Raw genomic sequence first — 19,887 nt, forward strand, 5'->3', positions numbered from 1 at the left:
TGATTACTGTGCATCAGAAGAGGGATACCTAGAACTTAGCAAAAAAGTATCCACAGGAGTTTCTGAATAACTGGGGGTCTGCCCATAGGCTTTTTGTATCATATGTGGCTGTGTATATAATTATATTAAAACATTAATTATATAAATTAAATAATATAATTTAAAATATTCTTAGACAATTATGTAAATTTGCCTTTTCTCTACTCACTCTGTTTTTGGAACTTCTTTTCTAAGCCAGTAGAAATCAGACTGGGCTGCGTATTTGCGAGTTTGCAACACATTGCCAAAATAGTCACTTTCTGTAAACTTCAGCTGTATAGATAAAGCACAGGCATTTTTAAAGTATGTCCAAGGAAACAAAAGCTGACATAAAACAATCACAACTTTTATTTTAAACACGATAGCCACCTAATTTTTTAGCCATTACTAAAGTAAGTAAAATTGTCACACTTGATAGGAAGGATAAGTATTTTGTGAACTTAGTTAAAAAACAGTGGCTGAATGGATCTACGGAAGGGACTGGAACATCATAGAAGCTTTTCCCTGTGCTGAGAGGAGCTGAGGAAAATCAGAAGTAGCCAACTATGAATTGCAGACTGCACATTTCTATGGCTATTATTAAGACAGCCTCTTTTCCAGAAGGAAATAAGTTTACTTTTATTTTTAATAGTACATCTTAAAACCACTTTCAAAAATACAACAAAGTCCCCTTTTTCAGTTTTTAATAAAATCTACATTTTATTACAGATACTTCATAGTCTGTGCCCTCCAAGGGTTCTGCCACTGCTTTCTTACTGTTTCACACATTAAATATTTACAGGCATAGGGCTCCATCCTTCCATAAGCCTCCAAATCTAATAGCACACACATGCACACACACAACTAATCATGCAAGAAAAAGGGATGTTAATCGTTTATAAATCCAGACTATATCCTAGTCATCAGTTTCAAGCACGCTTGGGACTTGTGAAGAAGTTGCACTTCAAATGTAAACTACAGCTTTGCAGCCACGATTAACAAGTGTTTTTCACTAGACATTACCACTTATCTGGGCAAATAATTCCATCCACTGAGCGATAAAGTTGGTCACATCCCCAATTTCATTACACTGCCTTCACAGCACCATCCCACCGTACTGTTTCCAAGAACAAGGACTGGGCAGGTAGAGTTGGTTCTTCAAAGTTTCCTCAATAAATTTTGCCTCTGATTAGTGTTTATTCATGTTCTCTGGCAAAGATGACCATCATGCTTGTATTTTACCAGTTCAGGATTGAATTTGTGATTCTACTTTGCCTGTGACTCTCAGTAACACAATTCATCACATGCATGCCACAATTACCCCTTTGAAAAATGGTAAAATAAATTATTCTTCATCATCTGCCTTCCTGTCTGGGGCTGAACTGGGTCAGGAAGGACTCCCCCACAGTATCCGTGTCCTGTAGCCAGAACAGTAGGCCTATACATTGGTTGCGACCTCTAGGCATAATTATAAGCAACAATCATAAATAAAATTCATAGGCTGGAGAGATGAGGAGAGCCTATATAGGGCATCATAAATTGTGATATTCTGAGGAAAAATGCATTAGTATTTTTGAAGACCATTACTTTGAGGAGAAATGTGTGGGGGTTGTTTCTTTTTTATAAATAAATGCAAAATTTATGGCAGTGTATGTTTAACCTTTAAGATGCTTAAGAGTAGGAAGGCATATTTTATTCCCAGCAGGCCTCATGGTCATCTCACTTAGACACACTGGCATTGACTGTTCAAACATGACAGCTAGCACACTTAATTCAACATTTAAAAATTATCAGGCAAGAATTCCAGATGCATGCCAAACAAAAGAAGAGCTTTGATTTTAGACAGCAGTGAAACAGAGCAAAGAAAATTTGCAATACATAAAAGAAGAAAGCTGCAAGTCTAACACTTACTGTTTTGATGTCTTCATTAAGATATGTGTCATTCATTATAAATTGAGGGTAACCAACTTTTGCCATAACTGCCTTTGCCTTTGAAAAAGAAAAAAAGAAAAAAAGTGTTGGTAGATATAACCATTTCTCAGAATATGGCACATTTTTTTCTCCCATTCTATTTCCACTTTGTATTATTATGCCTCCCTGAAGGCATCTTAATTTTTACTTCAAACCAACTTGCCTACAAGATAAACTTGGTGCCATAAATAAGCTTCACATCACAACGTGGAGGGTCCAGGTTCTGTTGTCAGATTATCACAGTAGGTCTGTTGCTGCCTGCAGAGCTTTTGCAGACTTACAGCAACGTGTTTGAGTGCAAAATCTTAACAGCTGATTTTCCTTACTGTTTTTTGTGTTAATCAGACGGTCAAATGCCCATCTCCACAATGTTTTCCAAAAGACAACAGGCAATAGACTGTTCTGCTATGGCGCAGTAGCAGGTACACATCCCTGTTAAAATGGATTTGATACACAGATATGGATGAATGTGGGTCCCAGCAAGTGCAGATTAGCGTATTTCCACTGAAGGTCACTTTCATTTACACCTGAGGATGGGTGCACACTTTTCTGAAGGACAGTGTACTTTCCTAAAACCACAGGGCTAATCTTGGTTTTGTTCTCCACTTTCATCCCTCTGCTTTGCAGTCTTTTCACTTTCCCTAATGTCAGTAAAGGTGTTAAAATAAGACACTTCAATTTCATTAACCACTTTTTTTCTACTTTCAGTCATGACTTGGTCCCAGTGTTTACACACAATCTGTGTAAACACTGGTGTGAAGTGATAGTAGCTGTAGATGAGTTTTCCCACTTTGTAAATCATGGCATAAGCATATAAACAGCCTTAGTAATGTCCTCACAAAAACACAAGCAGGCCACCCAGCCATCCACAATCTCTGGGGAAACAACACATTTCCAGAACTGAAGAGCAGAAGGACACAAAAGGCTAAGGAGACATACCAAGAAGTCAAATATGACAAGTCCATAGAATAAATTAAAGCCATGGTGGACTAGGGTAGCACAAAGCTTCCACTTTCCACAATGTTTTCAGGATGCTAAATGTAAACTCTCCTTGGAATTCCCGCTACCCCTCAAAAAACGCTCTTCTAGAAACTTCTTCTTCAAACTCAGATGTCTAAACTCACACGAATATTGCAGATATGAAGTGCAATAAATGGAATGGCCTTTAAACCAACTGCAGCCATACCAACCCTTCATTCACCTCTCTGTGAGCAGAGCCTGGACTTCTCTGGGGTCCAACTTCTATTTCCTTCTTGCTGTAGGAGGTGAGTGTTCAAGGGAAGATTCCCCTTCCTCCATAATGAAATCCTTGCCCCCTTCTCCCCTTTCACAGCGTCTCAATACAACTGGGCCTCCAATGACAGCAAGAATTAGAAATGTCTGTTTCACAATTGTAAGAAGGAAGCTGATGGAGGACTTCCTCCATTTAACCAAAACTGTTTTGTCTCCTCTTCTATTTTTCAAGAAGAAAGGTGTCTTTGTTTATTCAAACTCCTTAAGTGTCTCAATCTTATTTCCAACCCAAAGTCATAATCCTCCATTTGTGACATCACAATCAATCATGTTTGAGATAATTAAGATGTCACAAACAGAAGATTACAACTTCAGGTAGGAAATTAGCAGCAGGAGCAGATGATCTCTTAAGCAAGAAAGATCCCATTGTCATGCAAATATCCCCAGAGATAAAAAGGTAGTGGAAGACAAACGCTGAACAGAAAATACGAAATGTGCCAAATTAACTCTCAACAGAATGTTTTCTGTTTTCCAGAAGGTAGAGCAGCCTTTCTTTCTTAAATTTTTCTTTCTTAAAATTTGAATTTCTTTCTTAAAATTTGAAGCCTACCTAGAGCAGATATTTTAAATGCCTGGGGGCAGGGTAAAAAGCAAGATGGGGAGGGGAGAGCAATTCATATGCAAGTTTGTATATAATCAAGAGTGTCTAATTTTTTTCCTGGTGTTGGTGTCAGGTCCAGCTGACTGAACTTTGCAAAGAACTGGAAAATTTCCTTTCCCATTTCCAGTGTTTTAATCCTAGTTGAAACTCATCTTGAGAAAGCAAAGAACAAAACTCATCAGTTTTAGTTTCCATTAAGCCAGCTGCTTGAACAAGTTTGGTGAATCTCAAATGTTCTGCATGTACTCCAGGGTACCCACCTGAATCACTTAAAGCAGTCTCTGAGTTGAATCTATATAGTGGAGCCCCTTAGCATTTTGATTAAACAGATATAATTTAAAAACTAATTTATACGATGAAGACTAAACCATTTAAAAACAATTTATACTGCAACTGGCAAAAAAAATCAACAGTGTTTTTTAACAAAAAAGTAAGGAATAATTGTGTCAGTACAATGTCATTTCACTAATGACTTAGCCAGTACAGTGTTGATCAAAAGCTGTTGATCTTGTTTTGGCACACAGAAGAACATTTTTAGTTTTGAGCTATATTATATCCTTTTAAAATGCTCTTTATTTCTAGACTGTCTTCTAAATAAAAGCAAATAAATTCATGCCTTACTGGCTGTAAACACAGAGGACTATGGAACCAGCCTAGATCTGGCAGCGCATCTTTACTGAAAGAAGCAGTGATGGGCCCTGCCCTCCAACCCATGGTGCTAGTACTTAGTTGTGACATAATATCTCCACTCCACCACAGGGACATTTTGGGGTTTTTGTGGAATATCTGCCACATCCATCTCAGTCTTGTCTTCCACAGCAGCCCACTAAACAGCAGCTTGGAACTGCCAGCTTTTGTCCCTTTTAGACCTCATTCCTTAACCAAACATCTCTAAGGGTAAGGATGAATCCTCCAGGTTCCTTAATGGCAGGTCTGACATAGGTTGACCTCAATATATATAATCACATAATATCATAAATACTCATATAATAAATATTTCACTTTTAAAATTATTATTTTAGTGACACTTAAATTCTTTACTCCTCTCAAGGTCCTGCTGCATTAGGAAAGGAAGAGACGGGAAAATGTTCTTCCAAACAGACTACCTCAGGTGAGCTTGACCTCAGGTCACACATACTTTTGCTTTGCAGCTTTCACAATTGATGTTGTGAGATTAAAATTTTCAAGCAGGAGGAAAAAATAGCTGGACTCTACTGAGGTTATTTTTTTTTTTATATAAAGGCTATATAAAACCCGAGTAAATAACAGAGTTTGTCTCAAAGAGACTTTTGAAAGTAAACTCAAAAGATAATGCTGTTCCTCGTACTTTGATGTTTTATCAATGGCTAAAGCTGCCTGTATCTTGTGATATGTGTGTGTGTGTGTATGAGGAAAATGTTATTTTATTGAATTTGTTACTTATAAGTTCTTACCACGATATATGTGGTTTAGAAGTCTGAGCAAACAAGACAGATGATAGACTCTGTAATGACTAAACTCTAAGGCACTTTACTAGCACTGTAATTCTGATGCCTTCTTAAATGTTCCACCAGACATGCAGGATAGCAAAAATTTAGAAAACTACATATGTTGTTACTACATTACCAAGTTAATTTTCTATTAGAAAACATAAGTACATGTTTAAACACCATTACAAAGCTTCTAGACCAACTAAATTCACAAATAACATCGTTCAGGAGCCTTTTTGAGAAGATCTAGAGCAAGAGCTGATGGAGGGCACACTGGTACAAGGTTGTCACATGCAATCCATGTCTCGCTCCACAGGTTCTCCCAGAAAAGGAGTGTGTCTCAGATTGGTCCTAATGGTATCTACAATGCAGCCAAAAATGTAGAGGTATGCCATGCTCTCCTGAGATCCTACTGAGGTAGTGACCCAGGGCCACCTTATCTCCACAGTGTAGAACATACCGGTGTGGGAGTAACAGAGGAATAAGCTTGCTTGATCTGAAGGACCAAGAGCATCTCTTTTTGAAGAGCTGCTCCCAGCACCCTGGCTCCAGCCTGGGATGAGGTCCAGGCCCATACAGCCGCCCAGGCAAGCACTTAGGGCAGGAAGTGTGGGTGGCAGGCCAGAAGGCTGTGGCACACCATGGTGTTCCCTGATGCCAACAGTGCAGGACATGGGGCTCCTGGTGGATGGGACTGTTTCCTACAGCCAAAGCAAAACCCGTGAGAGGACACAAGAAGCCCTCTGAAGTCCTTGGGAATCCCTCCATCTGGGATTCCTCCCAAGGGCTTTGCATAAGATCCAAGCCCATTCAGCTGAGCCCAGCACACAGCCTGATTTATTGGCACAATAGAAAAGTTAGAAAGAGCAGGTTTCTAAACTTGTGCGTTGGAAGTTTCTTGCTTCCTTGGCTATGTTTTCTGTTCACTTGAGTAACATTTAACATCCATTCAAAGACTCCTTATTCATACAGCACAAGAAAGTGGAAAACACTTCTATGACTGGCTTGCTTTTTGATAATGAAGTCAGTATTTTCCCCTTGACAAGATTAAAAGTATGTTTAAAAGACCAGCCTTCCAGGAGGCATGCACACACATGGTGGGAAGCAAATGAAATGTGACAAATGTACAGGAACCCAGCCATGTGGTAATTGCACACGAATCTGCCGCAAACGCACCGTGCACAACTTGCTATGGTCTAAAGGCTCACTTAATTCCTTTCTCTAATTTGCATATTAAATAACTACATGTACGGGAAGAAAAGAGGGGATGGGGTATTTCCCCCAGCTATTGTTAAATACTGAGCCTACCTTAGACTGTTGAGTAAATTAAGAAACCTTGTCACCTCAGGCTTCCTTTCCTGCCACTGAAAGCAAGAGGGGGTGATGCAGAGAAGCAGCATGCTTTCAGGTAAGTCACGATAACTGTTTTCTATCCCAGCAGCCAGAGAGAGCAGGCTCCAAGGCAGAAGACCCAGAGTGGGACTACTCCCTCTGCCATTGATTATGCATGGAAGTTTCCCCACTGACTTCAACACAGTTGGGATTTTACCATCAGTATTTCTTTCTGGCACAACGAGAGCACTCTAATCAGTTTACTACAGAGACAAAAAATAAACGATCTTTCACTCTTGACTTAACAACTTGCCAACGTGAGAACACACACACGTGTTTCAATGCTACAAAGCATCCCAGTTTCCAGTCTAGTCAAATTCTCACTTGACAACCAAACTCGGGATGTGAGCCTTCTGAGAGTCTTCTTTGCCCATCAGAGTATGATTTGGATATTTTGTAGGCCTGCCAGCAACACCAAGTACTGACATGTTGTACCTACTGTAAAAAATCAAACCCAAAACATAGCTCACCCCTGACAAAGTTTTATGAGTCTGAGATGGATCTTCAGTAGATCAACTTGACTCACAATAACTTTGTGAAGATAATTTTCAAGCTTCTAAAAATATAAAAAATTAATACAATTACAATTCACTGAAAAATTAGCATGAAATACATTCTGAAAGCTAAAATCATTCACAGCAGAGTAATGTTCCATTTAATTACAAGGATTAACTCAGCCTTTATGTACATGTCTGGTCTTTTCATTTTTCATTGAAAACAGACAATTCAAGAGCCATCTGGTAAAACTGCTGCATAGATATCACTGCGTCTATCTAGGTTTTACATATAGAAAAAGAAGGAAAATAGAGTGATGGATCTTGGTAAAACACTAAAAAGTTCCATCACGGGGCTAAAGCCCAGTCCTACAGATGTCAGTAGGAAGTGACCCACTGACTTGAGTAGGAGATGGACTGGGCCCACCTTAATAACATATATTATTTCCTACGCAAGGGCCACATGAAATATCAGGGATTTTCACACCATCAGCTGCAGTCAACAGTGAAGTGGTAACTCAAAAATGAACACTTGGCCTGAAATGATAATCTCCAAGAGTACTTGATCTGCAGTGAACTGGCTGTAATTCATACTCCAGAATATAGCTATATTATCAAACTATTTATTTTTAAACTTTGGCTTTAACTTTTATATTTGCACATCCCAACAATACAAACTATGTAGACTTTTCAAGATTTTCAGAGCTAGTGTTTCATTTAATAACAATTCACAAACCACGACCTCACACAGCACCATAACTCTCCCCTCTCTATTTCAATAATTGTTTTGATTGCTTAAAATTAATTGATTGTGGAGATGGAAAATACAGCTATCACTCCATTCTTGTAATAGCTTAATGCCAGGGGTAAAGAAAAAAATAAATTAAAAAAACCCCAAGTGACTTCTTATGTGAATAGTCATATCCATCACATACACATAAAATTGCTTTCAGTTAAATACACACTGTGGTTTCAAAAGTAGCTGAGTCCATTTAAGAACTTTGTGCTGACAAAGGAAAAAAATGTCCTAGTCCTCACTCTTCTCCCCTGCTCCTCCCATCTCTGTCCGTACTTCTGCTCATGCTGCCTGTGCTCAGTCTCCAAAGGCTGCCTCAGCTTCTTGCCACCATATTTCTGGGAGACCACTTAGCTCACTAACATAGCAGAAATCTATCCAAGTTTTTCCCCAGCTAATTTTCCACCAGATCAGTGAGCTGAATCACTCACTACATGGAGAGACCCAGAAAGTGCTGGAACTAGCACAAGACAAATGCTGGGAACACATCATGTGGGAAGGTGGAGAAGGAACAGTAAACAGGTTATTTGCTGTTACCTCTTTCTCTGAATCATCTTTTGAAACCAAAGCCTCACTTGAAGAAAACTTCCTGACAAGAAAATATTAGCTAGTACACTTAAAAACATCATACCCTACATTATCATCATAGGAAACAGAATGGAAAAGGGACACAAAATTTTCTAAGTAAACTGTTGGTTGGGATTGTATGTTCAGTCTTAATATCCACCATCTAGCAAGACAATATTATTATTACTAACCGTAATGTTAAAGCACATAAAGGTTTAGTAGGACTGTTAGGCACGGAAGAGTCAGAAAAAGCAACAATGTGCATCAGTGTCACTCTTTCCTGTCCTAAATCCCTTTTGCTTCTTGGGTCTCTGGAAGACAAAGACTCAATCATTGGTTCAAGCATTGTGACAATAATTTCACAGGAATTAAATTTTCAGTTGAAACTAATCTCGCTTTTAAAATAATTTTTTAGCAATATAACTGAATTAAATCACAGAAAATGTGAAACAGTTTTACATACATAAATATACAAATCCACTGTGATACTTTCACAAGTGTAACTCTTTAGTTCAATGCAGCAGTATAATTAATAGACTTACTCATATTTTCTCCTGCCAGCTTCGTTCCAAACTCGTTCTGCTGCCAGCTTTGCTTTAATTTTGCTAAGAAAAAGAGTTCCTTTGTCCATTTTATTTTAATTTCTTTTTTCCATTTGTAACCTCTGTATGACAATTACTATGATTCCATTATTTTATATATAGAATATTATGAATGACAGACATAAATGCTGTCTTTCATGAACGGAACCACAGCTCTGTAAATTAAATGTATTTCTTCATGACACACAGTAATTGCCTTCCTCTGTCATTATACAATACATAAATGCACTTATACAACAGACCAGCGCAAATGGCAAAAGGTATATTTAACACCTAACTATTACTGTCTAAAGTTCCTTGGTCAGTTTTAAGGGTCTCTAGGTTCCCAATGGAGCTGGGATCATGCTTGTGGACCAGAAGGAAGGATGGTGCATGGATATGCAAACTGTCTCGGTCTGCACTACGTCGAGCTGTGGCATCGCAGCTCCACACCAGCAGTAATAGGTCCACTCTAGCATGGGGATTTCTGCACTAGATTTACCTCTACACATCTGTAGATCACTTAGAGAATGACTACACCCCACGGGGTGTGCGCAGACAGCTAGGAGCTCCTCACACTGCTCTTCAAACAAGCTAGAAGCAAGTGTTGTTCTGAAGACACAGACCATCATTAGTGTCATGCTGGTATATATATGTCACATGGTATATGCTGCTAAGCTGCCTTTGACAGAGCTGTAATAGTTCATGCACCTGAATTAAGCCTGGACACATCTTTAGCACTACAGAAAACTATCTCCTCATGCTTTTATATTCAGGCAATGTTTTATGTTCTCTGATACAATTGTCTCTTAAAATAAAAAACAAAACAAAAAACCCCACCCCACCCAACCAAGTATGCACCCAACTCAAAATTCTTTATCTGCCTTTTGAAATTACATCAGATATCTTTACCAAAGAAATTTTGCACCAGAATCCTAAGGATTTGGAATGCCACAAAGAAAAAGTCACCTTTGAATGGGCTTTGGAATGTTAGTGAGCTGCAGAAATCATGATGTTGCATTTTTTGTAGGAACTCCTTCCTCAGCTCCTTCCTCACTGCTCCCCCCTAGAGCTCCTCATCAGTTGACCTGTAGTCCCACTTTCAAGCCACCTCTTGCTAGAAGCACACCCACCTTGCTGTGAAATTTTTCCTGTTGTTTTTATTTTAGCTCTGGGAAAACATCAGGTTTAACAAGAAACACTGTGCTGATAAAAAGAAGAAGTCCCATGGCCCCAAAAAGCCCAGTGTGCTGAAGAGATCTCTGGTGCCGAACACTGAGAGACGGGCAGCCCCACAGCCTAGGAAAGGGCAAGGAAACTCTCCCTGTCACAGCAGTATGAGTTACCACAGCATTTCTTTTGGCAGTTTTATGCAAAACACTGAATAACCCGTTCCAGAAAGGGACAACTTCTGACCTTAGCCTCTGCTTGCATCAGTTTATATTCATCTAACATTTTCAAGGTTATCTTTGCTTAAGCAAAGGTTGCAGAGCAACTTTTTTTTCTTTTTAATGAACAGAATGTGAAAAAATCTCTTTTCATTTCTAGCCACAAGTGAGCATCAGACCCAGTCTAGGTACAGCTGAGACCAGGCATGGCAGAGACTCGTTCTTACACCACTCTAGAACTGAAATAGGGACTGAGGACCTGAACACAAGCATTACTCGTCTCAGGACTTCAGGTTTTCTCTCCAGGGAGAAATTAGTTTTGCTTGAACAGGGAGCCCAACCAGCACTGTATCAGTAAGCAGGTCACCATCTTATATGCCTATGCTCTATAGTATATGGGGGAAAGAGATGCAGACATAGGCAGAAATGTAGGCTGCAGAATACAGAAAAAACATACGCAGAAAACACTCTACTTTCTACTCAAGACCAAATCCCTCTCTATTCCAAATCTTTACATATTTCTATTTTTAAAGAAATTATAGATGTGTATTTATTTTCACAGTGATGGAACTCACCACCCACCCAGAAAATTGAGCACAAGACGCCTCACAGCTACCTCATGAAGCTAGGCCTCATAAAGGCAGCTGAGGAAGCCTTGGTTCTTAGGCACAGTGTCCTGGCTTCTGAAAGGTCACTAAAGGAACAAATTCCTGAGTCTGATGAGCTCCTTGTGGCAAAGCTCCTCTAAAAGTAAACTCCAGCCATACCAGTACCAGAAGCCATTTCACATTTCACCACTTTGATTCAGACCTCCATGACTAGTACAATCCCTGAGCAAGTGAAAGTGTTGCTAAGGCTCCTGCTCCTGGAGAGCTTGGTGCCTGGGGCTGAGGGCCCATGCCAGAGCCCCAGCCCATGGCCCTGACTTGCTGAGCTTCCTGCCTGCTCGCAGCAAGCAGGCAGCTTTCCTCTTGGTGGCTCAGGCAGACAGATATAAGACATGGAGATCACCACAGCCAGAAAATGCACATTCATTGAAAATAGAGAGGGAAGGCCAAGTGGATACCTGAGCATGCCCTCGTAGACTCCTCCATACAGAGAATGGGTCTCCCACACCTCAATATCTGTTACTGTGGAGCTGGGGGACTACAATGTCTTTATAACTGTTCCTCTACAGAAGGCAGTTTTACTTGGTAAAACAACATAGATAAAGAAAGTTAAAGCTGAAACTGAACGAAGCTTCCAAGGCTGGCAGAGGACTTCCTGCCCTTTGGAAGACCTAATCTGTTTTTTAGCATACCGATACTTTCATGTTGCAGTTCTGCCACAAAAGCTTCAGATTCACCCTGGTCCCTGAACATCTGCAGGTGTGTCCGTCCATCTGTCTCCCTCCTATTTCAAGCAGGAGATTTGTCACAAGTGTTTTGATGTCACGCCCCCATTCTGGCCTTACAGAGTTGTGCCGTAGTCTGAAAAATGACAGCTGTGAGATCAGGGTTAAATACAATTTCCTCTCCCTTCACCTGTTTTCCACTATCTGTTTGCACGGTGCTGAGGTTATTAATGGAACTGACATCCCTGCACAACTGAGTGAGCAGTAGCAGCAGCCAGATAACAAGGGAGAAGCTGACAGGAGCAATCTAACCCCAGAGATAAGAGATAAGCAAACATGCCATGGCTATTAGTTTCCACTCTGGCCAACGGTGAAGAACATCTCCTGTGGTTACTGAACAGGAAAGCCCCATCTTCCTGAGAAGGTTAAATTAAATTCAGGATATGAGAGATATGATTCTTTGAGTTCAAAATCTAAAGTTTGTGATGAGAAATAAACATTTGACTTTAAAAAAGATAAGTGTTGTTAATCTGATGGAAACTGAAGACCTATTTTTACTCAGAGGAAAGTGTGGAACGCTACTCTAGTAGGAAAGTACCTTGCATTCTCTGTATCTTCCAGGTGAAAAATTTTACTCTAAACATTGGCATTTTCCAAACAGCTATCTCAGGGATGATGTGGGAGTGGTAGCCTCAATGTCCTGACTAAATTCCAAACTAGATAAGTAGAGCAAACTTTTCAATTCCCCTACATAATTTCTGAGCTGGGCAGCAGCTACTTCACTTCCTGCTTCCTATGGAGTTGTCCTCACATGTCCATGCACATGGTAGGATAAAGATGAGTTACACTATGAAGATAAGCTCCTGGTGATATATTTAATGTCCAAGGGAATTGTAGACCTGTAGGAAAAGAGTTAAAACGTGACTGCCTTTTCTGAACTCCAACCCATGTTTCAAATTTATCAGGAGACTTGTTCATTCTCCTTGCAATGCAACTGCTACAATACTGGAAGGACCTTCAGTTTTTTCATTCAGACAGAGACTACCCTAATTTCAGAAAGCTCACTTCCACAAAGGAAGAATGTGGCCAAGGTTCAATTGGCAGTAAGCAGAAGTACGCTCTCCCGTTTAGAAATGACAAGGTTGTTTCAAGATCTGAATCAAACTTTCTAGTAAAACCAGTAAATTTGGAAGTCAGAAGTCACCACTATTGATTTCTGAACAGGAATGAAGTGCAGAAATGCAATTAGAGCCTTTGGAAATTTCTCCTTTTCCTAGTTCTTCTGAAGTGAGTCTGGCAGCTTCTGTTAGTGTTCTGAAGCAGCCTTACACTTTGTGAAGTTCTCTGAGATCCTAGAACCAAAGATATAAAGTCATCTTAAAAGAACTTGTAAAAGGGGTATTGGGATCTTCACTTTTGAAACTCCATCCCGCTCTTTTACCAAACGTTATTCTGTCAGCCTTGTGCTGGCCTTCATTCCAGAAAAAGCCCACTTGAGATATGGGAGGCACTGAGACTCAGGTCTGGTTCCTCTGTCGTATTTTTGCATTATTTTATATAGGATGGATCCACAGACCCCACAAGGCACAAAAGACATGTTTTCTTTTTGCAGAGCACCCAGTGACCGCTCTCAAGATTGTATGATTTGTCATCTTTGTGCAAAATTAGCATGGCATTAAGCAAGATCAATTTCAGCTCCTGAAGCTGTGGTGTCTGGCCTTTTTGTCTGGGTATGCCTCAGATCTTAATGAAAAGTTATTTTTCAGTACCATATCTAGTGCACGCTCCAGCCAGTCTGTATGAACAAATGCAGGAGGCTCCATACTCCCTGGATATAGCTGTGCCAGGGTTATACAGAAGCAAGAGTGGGCACAAGAAAAGAACAGGAGATTATGATTCTCTGGTTTCCCCACTACAAGAACACAGCGGGAAAAGCTAACATTTTCCAGACGAGCAAAAGGAGATGCTTTTTCACACAGAGAGCAGTGAGGCAGTGGAGCTCATTGCCTTGGGGAGCTGCAGATGATAAAAATTGTCTTGGGTTCAAAAAGTCATTAGGCAAACTCACAGCAGAAAAATATGAATAAATACAAAGACACGACTTCTGATTCAGGAAGCAACTGAGCTGCAAATGTCAGAGTCCAGGAGAGGATAGTGGGAATGTATCCCTTTATGCTTGCCCTGTCCTTATGTTCATCTCTAAACATCTGCTGCTCTTTGGCCACTGTCCGAACCAGACACTGGACCTCTGGTGTGAGCAGTATGGCTGTCATATTCATAGTGAAATCACCCAAATGTGAAGAGAGAGAGACCATGGAGAACTGGGAAAGATGGTGGGGGCTCAGTTAATTGACTGGAGGGCTGGATACGGCCAATAAGTTCCAGCTGAGAAGCAAATGGCTTCAGTGGGATACCCCATGAACACCTACCTCATTTAAAGTTTCTATACTTTGTTAAATTAGGGTTTGTACAGATGGCTCTTGATTTCCTAAGGGCTATTGGCCTAAATTACACTGTGTTATCTAGGGAGGTTTGCTGTAGCTCTCTGAAGCAGCCGAACAAACCCTGTAGGCTAAACAAAGGTACTTTACACTGTCTGAGACACCCATAGCTAGGCTATGCGTACATATATAGCTATGAGACACCCAGTGTCCTTGTATTTCCCTGTGGTCCTCTTGCCTCAGTCTTCAGACTCAGAGAGATGTGAAGAAAACAAATGTTGCCTATACAGCTTCCTTAGAGAGAAGTAAAGTAAAGCCAAGCAGCAGGCAAGTTCAGTAGGCAAAAAATGATTGCACAGTGACCTTGGGATTTGTGCTTCATGACCTAAAGAGGTTAATAATGTTAGAGAAAAATCTTATTAGAGGAAAAACAAGCTTTTTTTGGCTTATCATCCATGCTTTAAAAATAGTATTGCAAAGCAAAAAAACCCAACTTCCTACAATGCAGGCTATTTTATAGGAGCCTTGCAAACTTTCAGAAAACAGGCTTTTGTGTAAAGGGCTGTTTTTCAAGCCTCCAATTAAACCCAAGCAGAAAAGGCATTTCAGGAAGGAAAAACAATCACTAATAAAATAATGGCTCCTGCCTAGAAAAGGGAATAATTTTACATCTCAGTGATAATCTTCCACTGAATTATCCTTTGAAAAGCAGAAGCAATATATTATCATTTTAAAGATGAGAGCCCTGATCACACACGACATGTCAATGGAGTTTCACTTGCAGGTTCTCCCTTTTTGCTGTTGCCCACCATTACAAGACAGAGCCGTCAATACCATTTGGCTGATATCCTGGGCTGAAATCTGCACCTTCATTGTAAGGGAAACAAAAGGCTCTCCTCTCTCCCCTCCCTCTTCATCTTCCACCCTTCTCAGAGGCTGCAAGGTGGCCCAGAGCTCACCAGGTGCCTGGGCCACCAACGAGGGATCTTTCTGCACGGCTTCTGTAACGCGCAGACCATGTACTTGAAGACTGTTGCCAGACACACCCTTGGAGCTGTACTCATTTGGATAATTTCTCTGTTCTTCAAATGAAGGCAAAATTTAATGACCCTTAGAGAGAGGCTAAAAGGGCAAGAGAAGGAACCTTTTTCTCTCTTTTTTTTTTTTTTTTTATTAAATCAGAGTTCTCTATTGAAAATTCGGGAGGTTAACAGGCATAGGTTAAGCACGTTTCAGATGACAGTCAAATACAGAGCAATAAAGCAAGGCTTGCACACAGCAGAGGAGGGACAGGGCAGCAAACAGCGTTACAGCGCAGAGCTTAACGCTTCTCTCCTACTCGGAGCTCCTTTGGAAGCAGCATGAGCTCCATCCAGAGAGCTAGGTGAGAACTGCACGTGAGGACAGACCGAGTCACCTTACTCTGATAAAAACTTTCTTTGTAAGATTGGCCTTCAGATGGTCTGATTTAAATCCGTGTTTCGATCACAGAAAGAGAGGAATGGAGGGAGGATAGAAGGAAATTATTAGATGTTATCTCGTTTATATTGCTTTGTTACACAGGGAAAGTCAAACCCTAACTCCAAAGTATACAAGGGCTAAACGCATGATTCTCAGAACTCAAGGCTGCAAGACAATTGTTCCCTGTCACAAGGACCAGTCGATTTGATCCTTTCAATATGGTTTGGGCTCATCAAATTAGTAGTGTTCACTCTGAGTAACTTAAAACAACAGAACAGACACAAAGAGAGTCACAGACGGATAAATATTTCAGTGATTAGATGGAGCTGACAGGCTGCCTAAAGCAAAATTCAAGCATCGATTCTACCAGAGGGTCTTTTGTAAGTCCTGCGAGGTCGATGGTCCCTTTGATTGCAAAGCATCAGGCTGACAGCAAGGTATACAAGTCTGGCCTCAGCCAAGTACAAAAGAAAGGTGGGCATCAGTCAGAAAGCAGGCAGCAGAAAACATGCAAAATAGTGAGTATCCAAATCACAGAGAGGATTTACAACTAATTCTCTTTAAAGCCTGCCAGATCATTTGCATTACAGTGTTGTTATCTAAAGATACAGACACCATAAAGAACAGAAAAGTAGTCTAAGATGAGGTGTTTTCCTAGGAAGGCTCTCCATGCTTACAGTCCAGACATGCAGATCATGCATCAACTGTTTTTTCCTTTCAGAAAATGAGTAAAAATTTTGTTAATGACACAAATATGTCTGAAGTTAAAGGCTAATGGCAAACTAAATGGATCACATGGAGCAGGCCCAGCAAACAAAAACCCGGTTTCTACAGTTGCTTTCTTTCCAGAGCATTCAAAGAATTCAAGAATATGAGATTAAAAATACAGAGGAAAAGAAAGATGTGTGAATCACAGTTATTTCCATGCTGTATACGGTCTGCCATAGAACTTCAGGCAGGACCTTTATTCTGCTTTGCTATAAAGGACAATGTGAACAGCTACTGATGAAAACATAAAAGACCAAGACATTATTTACCTAACTTCCTTTCTTTACTTAATAGGCAATAATAATAGGATATAACAATATAGAATATTTCAGCTGTAAGGGACCTACAACAATCACCTAGTTCAACTTCATGACCGCTTCAGGGCTGACCAAAAGTTAAAGCACTGTCCAAAATGCCTCTTAATCACTGACAGGCACGGGGCATTGACCACTTCTCTAGGAAGCCTGTTCCAGAGTTTGACCACGCTATCTGAAAAGAAATGTTTCCTAGTGTCAAGTCTGAACCTCCACTCATGCAACTTTGAACCATTCCCACAAATCTTGTCACTGGATACCAGGCAGAAGAGGTCAGTGCTTCCCTCTCCATTTCTCCTCCTCAGGAAGCTGTAGAGAGCAATGAGGTCACCCCTCAGCCTCCTTTTCTCCAAACTAGCCAAGACCGAAGTCCTTAGCTGCTTTTCATAAAACATGTCTTCCAGCCCTCTGACCAGCTTTGTTGACCTCCTCTGGACGCATTCAAGGACCTCAGCATCCTTCTTAAATGGTCCCAGAAGTGCGCACAGTACTCAAGGTGAGGCCGCGCCAAGGCTGAATACAGCGGGACAGTCACCTGTGTTGACGGGCTGGTTGTGCTGTGTTTGATGCCCCTCAGGATGCGGTTTGCCCTCCTGTCTGCCAGGACACATTGCTCACTCCTGCCGAGCCTGCTGCCGACCAGCATCCCCAGATCCCTTCTGCAGGACTGCTCTCCAGCCGCTCCTCTCCCAGTTTATATCTGTGCCCAGCATTACTCTGTCCCAGGTGCAGAATCTGGCATTTTGACTTGTTAAATTTCATCCCATTAATCATTGCCCAGTGCTCCAAGCTATCTAGATCCCTCTGCAAGGCATCTTGTCCCCTAAGATTGTCAAAAGCACCTCCCAGTGTGGTATCATCAACCAACTTGCTAATAGTGCATTCAACTCCTGCATCCACATCTTTGGCAGAAATATTGAACAGAACTGGCCAAGGACTGAGCCCTGAGGAACACCACTGGTGACTAACTGCCAGCCAGATGTAGCCCCATTCACTACAACCCTTTAAGCCCTACTGTTCAGCCAGTTTTTCACCCAGCACACTCTGCACCTGCTCTTCTCACAGTTGGACAACTTGTCCAGAAGGATGCTGTGACTGACAGTATCAAAAGCCTCAGTAAAATCCAGAAAAGCTACACCCACCATCTTCCCTCAGTCCGCTAAGCAGGTGACCTTATTGTAGAAGGATATCAGATTAATGATGAAGAAGGTGCCATATTTTGTTCTGGAAGTAGAAACAAGCAGAAGATGCTCACACAGGCCTCAAATTTAATTACAGAGTATCCTACCCTAACAAAAAAAAAATAATTCACTGAGATGTGAGTAATCACCGAGAACTAGAACAGTTGTTTTATGTTATTTGGCTCAGCCCAGAAATAACTGGTTAAAATACTACAGTTTACCTATGCAGAAGATCAAAGCAGAGAGTCCTTTCTGGCCTTTGCCTTGAAGAAGGTTACCTTGTGCATCCCACTGTGCTCTGTCATAACACTAGTCTCTATTTTGATAGTGGTCCAAAATGAAAAGTAAACCTGAGACAGACCCAGGACAATACAATTTGCTCTTCAAGAACAAACCAAGATCCTTCCTAAATTGTGAACTCCATGGCACTTGCACTGTCCTCACAGATGCAGGTGACATTTACTGACAAAGAAATGTCAATTTTACAGAGCTATAGAATAAAGTAATAAAGTAATACTGGTGTTTAAAAAACAAAACAAAACACAAACAATCCCCACTCCAAAATTCCTGTTGTCTGTGCTGCTTTATTAAAGTGTAAGTATTAAAAAAGTGACAGCATTATGTGCTGGGCTCAGGAGATCTAATTGAAACAGAGAAACAGATTTTGAAGGTTCTGTTGTATTATAAATCCTAGATTTCCCCAGTGAATTATCTGACCATACATGTAATGAATCTTTTTCTTGAATTAAAAACACGTCCATCCAAATATCCCAGGACAAATCCAATATCTATCATTAGCAACAAATAGTAGTTAATAAACATACACAATATCCATGTCTGGAAATCTACCAAAATACTCCTCTAGACTCTTTCCTTTTAAGCCAAGTAGCTGTTTCTGTGCATCTAAACTGAAACTTACAGTTATAAGTCCTACCTCATAATTGTTGCTGCAATTTCTAAGTCAGTACATAACACTTGTGTCTTGCAAGCTTGACCTTGTTCCTATGTCAGTAAACTAAAATTTTTGTTCAAGTCAGTGAGAATGGATTAAACCATCTGCTATTCATAGTACTATGGCTTGTAGTATTATTTTTATCGTACTGCTTGAATATCATGCACTGTTTGGCCCAGACTTACCCCACTAACTCCAGAAACCTAAACGAGATGCCTGAATTGGGAGCAAAGTGCCATAAGCTGCCTAAATGTGTCAACAATGGGAAACAGGCATCTCTGTCTACAAAGGACCTAACCTACCTTCTGAACAAAACTGTCCCTAAATTGTGAAAGGGAGAACTTTTTAGGGAGTTTATTAGTTTGTGGCAATAGTTCTATTGTTTCTCTGCTGAAAGGCAGGTAGGAATTTTGAACAGAATGGTTATGCAGATTGTTTGCTAGAAAAATCAGCATCAGACTTACGTATGCCTGTAAAGGTATATAAACATATCTCTATTAAGGAAATAATTAGAAAATCTTCCTGTGCTTATTTTGCACCAAATTTGTCAAATGTCTAAATTACAGAACATTCTATTTCTAAGAGTATTTCTAGTAAAAAACCAAGCGTAACAGTCAGTAAGAAGTAGTAACTGCAGTCCATTTACCTTCAGGTTAGCAGCAAATAAATGCCAACTTACTATTGTTATCTTGCTATAGCATTTATTGGTGTGTTTATGCAGCTATTTCATTTGCACATCTGTGAAGAGAATTGCTGTATAAAATGTAAATGGGCTGTATATGGCATTTAAAACTTTCCAATGATAAAATGTCTCAACAGCCTTTTCATCAGAATTATAAAAAACCTTTGAAGTCCATGTTTGTTTTT

General features: G+C 40.3%; 1 protein-coding gene across 1 annotated transcript in view; it reads right to left on the reverse strand.

The window, feature by feature from the left end:
• The window catches only part of PHEX (phosphate regulating endopeptidase X-linked), a 113,801-nt gene that overhangs the window by 35,958 nt on the left and 57,956 nt on the right, over positions 1 to 19,887 (reverse strand). The window contains exons 13-14 of the mRNA XM_056329663.1: positions 1,930 to 2,007; positions 209 to 312 (exon numbers count right to left, since the gene is read on the reverse strand). Of these exons, the coding sequence (XP_056185638.1) occupies positions 209 to 312; positions 1,930 to 2,007 (182 nt within the window). The remainder of the gene's footprint in view (positions 1 to 208; positions 313 to 1,929; positions 2,008 to 19,887) is intronic.

This window comes from Falco biarmicus, chromosome 2, assembly GCF_023638135.1.
Source record: "Falco biarmicus isolate bFalBia1 chromosome 2, bFalBia1.pri, whole genome shotgun sequence".
Taxonomy (NCBI): Eukaryota; Metazoa; Chordata; class Aves; order Falconiformes; family Falconidae; genus Falco; species Falco biarmicus.